Below are 12546 nucleotides of genomic sequence, written 5' to 3'. Positions count from 1 at the left end.
ACACCTGAAAATCGGAATTCAGATTTGAACCAACTTGAGAATAGGATGGAGATCCTCCAGTCTTAGACTGTTCTGCAAAGCGGCAGTTTGCCATCATTCTTTCCACAGGACACATGCTTTTCTTTTCGCCCTTTCCACGGTATTATTTATCAGGGCATCATTTTGGACCCCAACACTGTTTTGACTGTTTATTCTGTTTACAATATATAAAGAAATAAGCAATAAAGGTATTTCATGACACATTTCATTAATTATACTAGCATAATTGTGTTTTTATCTATTTCTTTATTGTCACATTTCACAATACATTTGTGTATGTACAGTATTTCATTTCATCCAAAATATTCCTATTTAACCATATATGTCAATGCTGCACAATTGCAATCTTACCTTTAAGCATTATGATTTACAATTATGTTGTATGACTTTCACTTACACAAACAATACTGGCAGACCATGGAGCAAAGACCTTAGCAAAATGCAGTAAGCAGTGTTGTAAAAGTAACCAACCGTCAGATTTGAGTTAATAATAATGGAAAGTGACTCAAGTAAAAGTAAAATCTGCACATAAGAAAAGTTTTAAAGTATCTGATATTAAATGTATTTAAGCATAAAAAGTAAACGCAAATATAGGATCTCTCCCTATTATATATAGTCAAAATCCTTCTTACAAAAGAAAAATAAGTCAGGGTACCTTCTTTTTGTGTGTCACTCATATTACAATCACTAAATTAGGAGCAAAGTAACTGCAGCCTGAAGAAGATATTCAGCGCAAGCAGAAAACTTAAAGACAGTGTCCTAATTCAGAGATGTTGGTGCAAATACAAGAGGCATGCAGGCTTCACCCCTTAAAGGACCCTTTCACCACTAGCCATTTTTCTGGCATTTTAGTGTTAGACCAGAATGTTCCTAAACCGCTTGTAAAGTTATTTGCCGCTCTTTTCAATGACAGTTTTTGAGCGTTTTCAGTCAAATGTTTATTGAATTAAAATGCATATTAACATTTATAATACACTGGCAAAAAAGTGTCTTCCTGGATGAGCCAGGAGTGAAGCAGTTAAACAATAAAAAAACACGATTCGTTGTATATTAATTTTGATTCTAAGCCCTCCAAAATTTTGTTATAGTACAAAATTACAGATCAAAGTGTTACATTCAAATTGATTAAACCTACCATGTTTATAATATCTGCTACAGGCTGAAATTATATTTATACCCAAAATTCCCATTATTCCTACTAATTACCTGTTTGAATTCAAAGGAATACAGTTTCTCTAAAACTGAGTTTTGTGTAATGATCATCAACAATTGCCAAGTCACATATGAAAAGCATGAACTGATATATGGCGGAAATGTTTTACTCAGGGGCAATTGTATATAGCATGTTCAAGAGTAAGGAGCTCCAGTAAACTAATAATATTAACCCTGGGGGAGAAAACAACAAATACTCTATTTGCTACAGTACATAGTTACATACTAATTTTGATATATTTGATTAAATATCAACCCCATAAATGAGGCTCACTGTTTTAAGACATTTCACGGGTGACAATGGGTATGCTTATCTTTTTTTTCCTGCCAAATGCTTCTTTAAGACTGCTTGAGAAACACCTGATAACCATCTGGGGGAAAAAACAGCTTTGCAGAACAGCACTAAAATGGTTGAATAATACCAAACAAACACTGGAAATTTACATGAAGGGGCTAACATGTTCTTGAAAACTCCTTCTTAATAGAGATTTTTATAACATGAAAAGTTTAATTACAAATTAGTTTTGTAGAAAATGTGTTTAAGGGTTGCTGCTGATGATCCAAATTTTTGTTCAAATGTTCAAATAACACTGAACTACATAGAAATAAACATAATTATTAATAACATAAGTCATCAAAACAGACCCAATTAAGGAATTTCCTTTCATAAAATGTTTAGTAAAACTCTTTACCTAAGACGGTATCACTTCTTGTTTCACATTCAAAGCAATGGCATTTCGGTGTTTTTTCGGCCTTTCCAAATATCTGTTTTGGAGATGGAGTTCCCAGAACATTGTGCGAAGACATGCGACCAGGTGAGTGACACAAAGCATGTTAACGTACAAGCCAATGCAGTCAGACTATACTGCCAAAAGTCCGAGGGATGTTAACGTTTCGCGAATGATATATTTTGCAAGCGCTTTGTAGTTGCATCATTTTTGGCACATTTTGTGTAACTGCAGGTTACATTTTGCGCGCATGAACGACACATTTTGAAAAGTTTTTCTGCTCACATAAAGTTTTCCAAAATTCCTGTATGGCGTTAATGCCGAAATACTCCAATACTCTCAAGATTGCGCTCGAAAGCCGGGGTAAGGGCGGGATTTCGTTCTTCTGGCCAATGGGAGTAGTCATTGCTAACCAACCAATCGCGAAACACACCTTGAAACGGGAACGCGCCCAGTTTGCTTAATTACTTAAGACGCAAGATGATGGTGCTTTTTCGCCAGTACATTACCCGTTTGCTGCTTTTGTTGCATCCAGAAATTGCTTCTGTGGTCCACATCACAAGCGATATTACACCAGAAATGGTAAAGCAAACGTGATATGTTTTTAAAGGGGTGCAGGTCGTGACTTCGAGCAGTAACAGCGTTCACGTGTTCAGCGACAGGTGACAAATACGAATGTCCGAGTCGGAAATACCCTGTGAACGAACTCGGTGATATAAATCGGACAATTCGGAGAAAATATAAGCCCATCTCAGTGTGTAGTGTGAATCAGCCCTGTCTCTTTCGACACTACGCAGGGCCGTCTTAACGTATGGGCACTGACCGGGAGTCCCAGGAGCATAGGGGTGCACGTTGTTTCTGATGCCTACGTATGTTTTTGTTTTGCTATCAAAATAGGGGCATCATCGCACTACTTTGCTGGGGTGGCCTATGATGCTGTTAAGACAGCATGCGAGTTGGATGTTTAAACGCAGTGGCATAAACTGTGGAAATAACCGAGATTGGGATTTCGCGTCACCAATGTGAGGTGAACTTGGAATGACTGCGTTACGCCGATGACTGCCATTTGGAAATTTGACCCTGGTTTTCCCTATACGCGAATTTCTCATAGTGCGGGACAACTGTACATTATGCAAAGTATTGTGTGAATTTGTGTAGCTGATCTGTTTTTTTTATTTAATATTGTAGTAACGAATGTGTCTAGTGAAATGTATTGGAGTAAAATCAGTCAGATGCTTTTGAAAATGTGAAGTAAAAATGAAAGTAGACAATAAACAAATATATTCAAGTAAAAATATTCCCAAAATATATTTAAGTGTTTCGTTACTATAGAACACTGTCCGTAAAAACAATTATGCAGCGTTTTTTTTACACTCTGTTGTTCGCCTCATATTGTCTTATGTTATACTTTCATTGTTGCATATTGTTTGGTTGCCGCCTTGGTCCAAAGCAACGTAAAACATGTGGGATACAATTGGTTGTATTCCATTTGTTTTTCCAATCAGAGCACAGGTAGGTGAAGTGACTTGTTCATGGTCCCACCCTGTAACTGGTGGGATTTGGGTTTGAAGTACAGTACAAAACTTTAACCCCTATGAAACATTGCCTGCCGAATGTTATGTTTATTCTAGAGCATGCGCATTTCGTTCCATTCTCTTGTAACTAGTCCCATTTTTGTGTCTTTTGGAGCCTGTATTTTCCTTATATTGCTTAGCCATTCTCTCAGACACATGTCTTATGGAGTCTGCGTGCTGTGTTTTACTAAATTATCAATAGAGTCAATTTATTTTCATAGGTAGTCAGCTTGGATTGAAAAAGGTGAATTAGATTAGGTTGGAGTTTAAGTGTGAAAGCCTCTAAGGACAGGACACTCAGAAAAATCAATGCGTACAGAATATTGGACTAAAATAGTCAGATTGTTTAGAAAAAATTAATCTTTTAATAGATATTTAAAATATACAATGACAATAAAAATACTTATTGAAATACATTATCCATAATTAAATACACAACTTTATGCTCAAAAAATAAATAGTAAACTTCATATTTCTATGAGTAATCCATAAATATTGCAAGTTCAGTGCTTCCCTCTGCAGCTCATTTGAGCCAGGGTACAGTTCAGAGGATCCACCTCCTCTCGGGCTTGGGACACATCTAGTGCCCCCAAAAAGAAGCAGAGACGGTCCCAGCTGGGACTGGTGCTTTAAGTCATAAAAATAGCCTTAAATAGACTTTTTCGTTTTGCCTCGGAAACCCCTCACGATTTATTTTCTACAACCACTCCATCAGCTGGACTTTTTGTTTTCCTCTTCTCCCTGGCCGTCTGACCATTCCAACAAACTATGACTTTTATCATTAGAGACTTAAAAACTGCATATAGTTAAAAATAAATAAATTAAGTTGTGCATAATTTTGTTAAGGGACTCCTGCAATTAAAAAAAATAAATTGTAATTCTTTTACATCTTGTGAAACTCTTTGAGCTACATTTTTTATGGAAATATGATATATTAATAAACGTTGTTCATGCCACATTAGATGAATGTAGTGAAATGTCAAAATGCAAAGATAAATAAAATTTGAGGCATCAGCCCTCATTGTGTTTTCATAATGACAAAAAGAAAGACCCCGTTAGGGTGTCACCTGCTGCCGCAGAGCATAAAGTTGGTAATACGTCATTTGTAAATACCAATCATTATTTGCTAAATTCCAGCAGTATTAGTAATTACACTGTGCTGGTGGCCCTTATCCTTAGGCCATACCTGATATTTTATGCTGAATGCGAATCCTTCTTTCTTAAATACCCTTGTCAGCTTCCGGGTAGACTTGTCAAGGTTAGCTTTGTATGTGTGCGTAATTACATGACATAATGGAGCCAGACGATCTGACTTTTTACACCTAGATTTTGCCTTTATGATTGTTTTTGTTCTTTTTTGTGATTTGATCTTTGAGAAAGTCTTTAGGTGTTAGTACTATAGAATTTGAATTGCTGCTGATGGGCACTATACAGTTGAAGTGTATAAGAAGTGAAGGTGGACCGGCCATCTTGCTTAATTGCAGGAACTTCATTAGAAATAACCTAATTATCGCTATGTTTAGCTAGAAACTCCATTATTTGATTTAAAAAGTGCACCTAACTCTGTTCATAATAAAAAAGGACTGATGTCCCATGAAGGGTCTCCTCTGCCTTCTATCCAGTGGTGATGGTAGGGATTCTAGCTTTCTGTGAGCCTGAATTAGAAAAAGCAAGTTCACATAGGGGATGGCTGGATGAATTGTTTTTCTTTAGGAAAAGTCAAAGTCATTTTTAGTTGTTGAGCTGTGCCTAGTGGTAAATACAGCTAAGGCTATATCCTGACTTCCACATTTGCCAGTCCATTACAGGAACCATCACAGCAATGCTTCATAGTGACTGAGGCAAGCAGAAAGGGGTGCAGCCAACACTTGAAAATCAGCAGTGCAAATGGGATTCATTTCTCTCGATTAAAACAACAAGAATGTGCATTGTTTTTGGATTTACATTCATTTGAGGATTATAAATCTCCACTCATTTAATACTATAAGCGAAACGCAACTCTCTCATGCCTGTGTGCCAAGTGACTTGCTTTGATAATACATTACGACTTTTTCTTTTGCAAATCCTATGTAAAGGATGAGTAAAAAGAGAGGGATAATAGCCTGGCATGCACCAAATGTACTTTTCAAATATTAATCTGGTAAAAATAAATAATATGACAATATAAATATAGTTGAGTGATGAATTCCTGAAAACATCCTTTCATTTTTTTCCCTCTTTAATGTCATGTTCCCCTCCCTGTTCAGCACATCAGCAACGCCCAGAGTAATAAGAAGGTGAACACAGTGAATGGGACGCTGGCCCGCCTAATTGCTCTGTGCATACCTCTAGCCTGAATAAAGCCAGCAAAGGAATAATAAAACATGTTTACAAGTTCTTCTGTGTACTTCAGTTTAAGAATGGGGTCATTTGCAGCCCCAAGTCCGTTTACTCATCTGTAATATTGAGTGTGATCCCTAATGACAGTCATCGCCCAGCCAGAAACAGTCAGCTGTGGTCATTGAAAGGGCAGTGGTGCCCAGCAGTTAAGCCAGGAGAACACAACAAGCTGAGCATCACACTCACAGAGAACACAAAGCTGTCCAAGATGTTGTCTTTCACAACTTATGCTGTCAGTTTTGTTTATTTCCTATATAAGGTCCATCAGGTCTGAAAATTGCCATGTCAAGATGGCATACCTTGCCGGTCACCACTGAAGACTCACAGACGCCTCTAGAAATACTGTGACGCTGGATGGACTGCCTTCCTTATGTACACCCACTGGGAGGCTCATTCTCCTCCAGCTCTTTCCTCTTCTGCCTTCTTAACATCTCTCTGCCTTTCACATCAGCAGGCAGGAGTTTGGTAAGCCCAGAAGACATACCAGTAGCTTTTTGTAATTCTTCAGGACCACCCCACCACTTTTATCTTTTTCTTCTTTTGTTTATATCATTTGCCACAGGAAAGTTTGATTTTGTTTTCTTCAGAACTCTCTGTTCAGCAGCTTTGGAATTGGCCATTGCAATATTCCTGGAAAAATAAACCTGGCGTTAGTGAAATTATAGATGCAGACATAAGTGGCAGTTGAGCTTCCAGTTTGCCTAGTAACATTACAAAAATAACATCATGGACTCAGTGTGGCATCCGCAATACAACTCAGGCCACATATTATTTGCATATAAAAAAATCTTTTCTTTACAAACTCAAAATTTGTTCTGAAGTAATTTCTAACTGAGCCAATTTTCATAAAATATATAATAATAGTTGATATGTGTTTTTGTTATTTTCCTTTGCAACATTCAATCCTGGAGCCGCCATTCAGCAATGAGTGACACAGCGCAGTAATATGGGATGTCATACATGGGTCTTCTTGCAAAGAAAGAAATGAAAGGAGATAGATAGATAGTTTCTTGTATCTATCTATCTATCTATCTATCTATCTATCTATCTATCTATCTATCTATCTATCTATCTATCTATTTTATCTATCTATCTTGAAAAATAAAAAAAACATTAGGTGTTCAGGTTTTGATAATTCCTTTTTAAAAGAAGGCTCAATTAACTTTTTGCCTTTTTTTCTTTTTTGCAGGTATATGCTGACACAGCCCCTCTCTAACCCTGCTTTCTTTATTTTCTTCCCTTTTAATCTGTGCGATGCTGACCCTTTTGAGCAGCTGACTGCAACGGAATTCTACTGTAGGCTTTCTTCCTATTCTGTATTCAGGAGACGACATGGTCCAGGGAGCTCTACGAAGAAGTAAGAAGCTCAGCTTACAGCCACTGCGCATGTCACAAATTTAATCGGTATGGAATGTGGCTTACCATGTTTTCTCAAGATATACTTGCGGTTTCCTTTTTCTGCTACATTATTTACTTGGCGGCATGTCCGCTGTACCCTTATTATTGACTTGAACATGTTCTTCACTAGATTTATCCCAGATTTCAAACTGTTATTTTCTTTTTTTGGAAGGGCTAACTAAATCTGAATGCCAAATAGCAGAAGTTCAATTTAATATCTATCTCCCCTTGTTTCCTTTTCAATCATACTTTAAAAAGTGTAGAACTCAAGAGTGCATACCGAAAAGAGTTCAGTAGAACCAGCTTCTGAGTCTTGGGATTTTGGCTTTTCTGCAGTTTCAGAAATGGATGAATGTTTTCTTTCAGGTTGTAAGCACTGTAAATCAAAAACAGATTTATCATCATGTTAGTTCTTGCTGATGACCATTTGTACATTGAAATGATTATTCTTCATTATTATGAGCAAGATAATAGAAAATACTGTGCAATTACAAACATCTTAGTCTTCCAGGCCCACTGGGTAAAGCATATAGTATAAAAGTTGAAAAACAATTCTAAGTCTCATCTAAAAAAAGAAACAACTTCTAATAATATAAAAAGCAAAAAATTGATGAACTGCCTAGAGAGTGTTCTGACTCAAACAATCGACTTTAATAAAAGGACAAGTGTCTGTGTGTCTATTCAGTTTCTATCCTTGCAAAAGATGGTGCATCACAAACATTTTCAGTAATAAAATGCATTGCATTTCTCATTCCAACAGATGGTGCAACACAAACATTAACACTACTTTTTATGAATCCCATAACAAATGTCATACAACAGAGACATATGCATTTACATATAGCTGCACTTATTTTTCAGAGTTTTTAGTTTTTTTGCCCAAATCTTCATTTGGTGGCTTGTCATTTGTCTACATAGGTATTGCATGTTGCACTGCAAACATTAATACTGAGGTCTACGTTGATTTCTTAGATTTCAACCCATCTTAGACGGACAGCGTTACATTGCAATAGAGATATTGTGTGTTTTTTTTTTCTGAGCAAACTTAAGTCTGTGGACGCTCTTGTGGATGATGACCCACTCATCCGAACACAATTTTTATTACGAAATATTATTATATCCCAAAAATGAAAAAAATGGATACTTTGAAAATAGCTTATCAAGAAACATACCAAGATGACCCATTTTGATGTCCTTATTTACAAAATAGTCATCATTATTTACTGTAAATATATACCCTTTAACACATATCACAATTTGGAGTGAGTGGTTACAGATAATGAAATAAAAATGTTCTTAGAGCGCTAGCTGAACCTTACATGTGTATAAGATGCATAGCTCCATCAAAATGTATTTCATAAACCTGCTTTCACAAAGCACCCTTCACAGAGTACCTTACAGAATAAATGTAGACGCAATTCATTAGCACAAAATGCACATCTTTGTGTTTCTGAATCCGCTTCATCCGTTGCAATGACAAGAAGAGTCGAAGTTTAACCTAACAGCATCAAGCCAGGCCAGGACGCTGCTCCGCAGTCGAGTTTAAGTATTGGCGCACCTCTGTGCTCACTCATATGGGCTAACACTGAGACATCAATTAACGGAACTGGCCAGACAACACTGTATCGCAAACTAGGAGAACACACAAACGACACAGATACTCAGCCCCTGTGCCCAGTGCTGTGAGTATCGCCGTTAAATATTAATGTGCGACACAGGATTACTCACAAAACATATACAGGTGAACAATGTCAGTTAAACCAGTCCAAATGTGTTATATCGGTATCCGATTTGACTTTTATGTTTTTTTTTAATTGTTCCAAATACAACCAGCTTGGAAGGCAGTGCTCACATTACGAAACCGCCAATGTTTTTAACAAGTCGCTCATAGAGGATCGGGCACATGTAACTCACATTTTCTACATTTGTGGAAAACTCGGGGAAAGCTGAGAAAGTGATGTGATGACTGCAACAGTAACTCTTATTGGTTTATGGTTTCAAAACTGGTCAGTCTGACTAATAATGTTATATTTTAGTCTTCAGGTAGAGTAACTCACCTGTGATAACAGAAGTGTTTGCAAGTCTTGTCGTGAAGGTCTCCGCATTCACAGCGGGACAGCGATCTGCGACGGCGGGAGGGAGGGCTGCCCAGTCCGTAAGGAGTGGTCTTACTACGAAACAAGGAAACATTGCAGAGTTATCTTATTATCACTTTAACATAACTGTTGTGTGCTGTAAAAATATATCATAAGTAATATATATTTTACATTGCGCAAAAAGTGCTTAGTACACAGAAAAATCTTTTGTGTTGGCACTTTAAGCGTTTATATGTTCCCACCCACAGGAATGATAATTTAATATTGGCTATTTTTAATGTGCTCCACACGAAATGCATGGGCTAACACGAATAAAAACTAAATCCATCTTCACTTCAAATACTTTATTTCTTACATGACAACATCCGAATACTTTATTTTAAAAAAAGCATCTGACGTGAAACCAACAATTCGATTAAATTTAAACAATTTCAGTAAATTCAAGATAACAGTATATTGTTGTAGTAGCGATATACATACAGCTATGGATAATATAACCCACTGTGATTAATCCAAATTTTAAGAATCTATCAAAATCACTCTAAAATCGGTCACCTTTATCATTGTTTAATAAAACATTTTGTCGTTATCCTTTAATGCTGTGCCACTAAGTAAATAAAAGAGAAAGTCAGAAGCATGTGGAGCATCCAAAAGAGCTCACCTCGGTGTGTTCACCCAAATGATGTCCAGGTGACAGAAGTAAATGCACTCCTTGTCCAGCCAGTTACTGCATGAGCAGCGCTTTATTCTCACGTGTGAAGGAAGTGGGGCTTCTGGAGCAGGGAGTCCCAAACCTGAGCCAATGAGGGGAGAAAAAATACGTTATAAACCCTGTGACATTAGCAGCATTTACTCTACATATGTAAGATTTGAGACTGGGGGAGTTAAAATGGCAAGTAATATAACATAGTGAACATCTTAAAGCAAAACGTAGCACAACAAGGTGCGAATACTTCGCAACTCGGACAGCAGAAGCTTGACACTTTTGACAACACAGCCATGCCGTGACGCACTTTTGGATTCACGTGCCGCATATATGTCAGTGTTACTACGAGGAAGAAGGCGGAATCCCAAATTCTGTTACTTGTCTATCAAGTAATGTACTATATAGTGCCTTTCACATAATCTACTATCACTAAGGTGTTTCAAAGTATACATTGACAAACTACACGATATTAATGTGTATGCGCTGTATGTAGTGTCTTATCTACTCAGAGCTAATATTTCTGTTTATTTGATAAGAATGTTTATTTTACAAAGTGCTAGCAATAACAAACAGAAGAAAATAAGTACGGTTGCTTATCTGAGGTCTCCCTATTCATTATTATTATTTTAATTTTCACAGCTTGATTTTCTTGTTCATGATCGGTTTAAGCGGCAATCCATAACGAAAAGAAGCGGCGCGTGAAAAAAATCAGGAATGAAAGGGACGTCAAAGGAAACTCTGCACCGTGACAATTTTCACATTTCCATCATTAAACCATTAGTAACAAATCAGAACGATCCCTGGACAGTGGTAGCAGGATTCAAGCACTTCAAGAAACCCAGGCACAAGTGCCAAACCATGCCATGATGGGGATAGATGCGTGTATGTTTTATGAGGCGCACTATGCCAGCTTGTCGTATAGAGCACAATACACTCTAAATACACGTTCGGGGTTAATGATGTTTAGAAAAACAAAACATATCAGACAATGCAATTAAAATTAGTATTCTGGTCAGTATGCCACAAACCGATCAACTATAAATATCTGGAAAATTAACAGCAACGTGAAGTTCACTGTTAATGATTGTCCTCTTAGCAGTTTAGAGGTTGCAAAACATTTTATGAATGCGCAGTTTCGCATACAAGTGAACAACACGCTAATGCAGGAAACCTGCAGTCTCAGAACATTAGCCTGCAGTAAATAAAGTTATGATAACACAACTCCGCAGCTTTTAACTCGACACTCAGAAGAAACGTGATCTGCACGGCTAGCTTTAGATTTAACGGGGCGCATCTTCACCTGTTGCGCAGGCAGAACCCTGCTATTTACATGGAGTGGAAAAGAGACATGCAAATATCGATCTGCTTTTCAAGTGGACTTGTTCATCCTCTTTTACTCTGCTGGTGAAATCCTCCCCATACATTTAAACCACTCTTTTTCTTTGCATGGAGTTGAATGCCTTGCATAGCGCAGGTGGCCAGCAGGACAGCCGAATAAAGCGCATGACAGCAGCGCTCCACATCTCAAACGCACCTTCTTGGAGAGCAATCAGGATGGTGACAGCCAGAGAAACAAATCCGTACGGAGACAGTGCCATGTCCGCGATGTGGTGCTTTTTAAAAATCCTTTAGTCGTCGCTTACAGAACAGGTAAATTCTCTGTCGCCGTTTCGGCAGGGTGCCTTATTATTATACCGCCTTAGCGACGTGACGTCACGGGTTGGGTCCGCCCATCTCCCTGGGAAAATTGTTCTTCATTTACTCACCTCTGCTGTTTACATACCAGAAAGTAGACTTCAGTCTGCTCGTGAATGGCTTCCAGTAAATCATTCTTAAAATAATTTCACAGATTGGCACCACTCTTTCAGTGAAACCTAAATACTAACAATCCCCTTCAATTTATCCTACTTCACTGTCCTGCAGATTTCCATGTAGTTCCGATGTATGTACGACATTAGTAAGTTCTCTTAAGGAAAACACACTTAACAATCAGTCGATTTGCTCGTAGCTAATTTGATCATACAAATATAATTGATGTCTGTATGTGGAGGATTAGGTGTGAATGTCGAATTTGGTTTACTTAATGGCCAGTGACTTGTTCATTTATTAATACAATTTTGAAAAACATATTTTTTAGTTAACATTAAAGAGTTTAAATCGATATAACAACTGAAATATCAAAAAGCAGATAAGACTTAACCTACTGATGTGCCTGTAAGCGTTATATCAGTTTTCCTGCCTTTTTCCATGTAATGGTTCTGTACTTTTCCACTTCCTAATAATAACATTGCCTTTATGACTATCTATGTCCCACTAACTTGATAGCACATTCCCAATTTGTGCAATAGGCTGGTATAAGGCTGCTCCTTTTGTAGCTGGGGGGATATGAATGTATACTGTTTTGAATACAAATA

At 37.4% G+C, this 12546-nt stretch overlaps 1 protein-coding gene across 1 annotated transcript; it reads right to left on the bottom strand.

The window, feature by feature from the left end:
• Window positions 1–3904: 3904 nt before the first annotated feature.
• On the bottom strand, window positions 3905–11803 carry LOC114665183 (endothelin-2-like). Its single transcript, XM_028819605.2, has 5 exons — window positions 11667–11803; window positions 10088–10220; window positions 9388–9501; window positions 7611–7706; window positions 3905–6562 (listed from the first exon to the last, which is right to left on the bottom strand). The coding sequence occupies exons 1-5, from the start codon at window positions 11728–11730 to the stop codon at window positions 6457–6459; spliced, it is 513 nt and encodes a 170-aa protein (XP_028675438.1). The 5' UTR covers window positions 11731–11803; the 3' UTR covers window positions 3905–6456.
• Between the last annotated feature and the right edge of the window lie 743 nt (window positions 11804–12546).

This window comes from Erpetoichthys calabaricus, chromosome 14, assembly GCF_900747795.2.
Source record: "Erpetoichthys calabaricus chromosome 14, fErpCal1.3, whole genome shotgun sequence".
NCBI lineage: Eukaryota > Metazoa > Chordata > Cladistia > Polypteriformes > Polypteridae > Erpetoichthys > Erpetoichthys calabaricus.
Note: the sequence above shows the minus strand (reverse complement) of the source record. Positions and strands in the feature narration are given on the sequence as shown.

What these genes read in the sequence shown, in the direction of transcription:
- LOC114665183 (XM_028819605.2), bottom strand. Translation starts at nt 11,730, where the DNA reads ATGGCACTGTCTCCGTACGGATTTGTTTCTCTGGCTGTCACCATCCTG. An exon ending in CCTGATTGCTCTCCAAGAAG is followed by an intron (nt 10,221 to 11,666) that starts GTGCGTTTGAGA and finishes TCATTGGCTCAG; the next exon opens with GTTTGGGACTCCCTGCTCCA. An exon ending in GTTCTACTGAACTCTTTTCG is followed by an intron (nt 6,563 to 7,610) that starts GTATGCACTCTT and finishes TTATTTTTCCAG; the next exon opens with GAATATTGCAATGGCCAATT.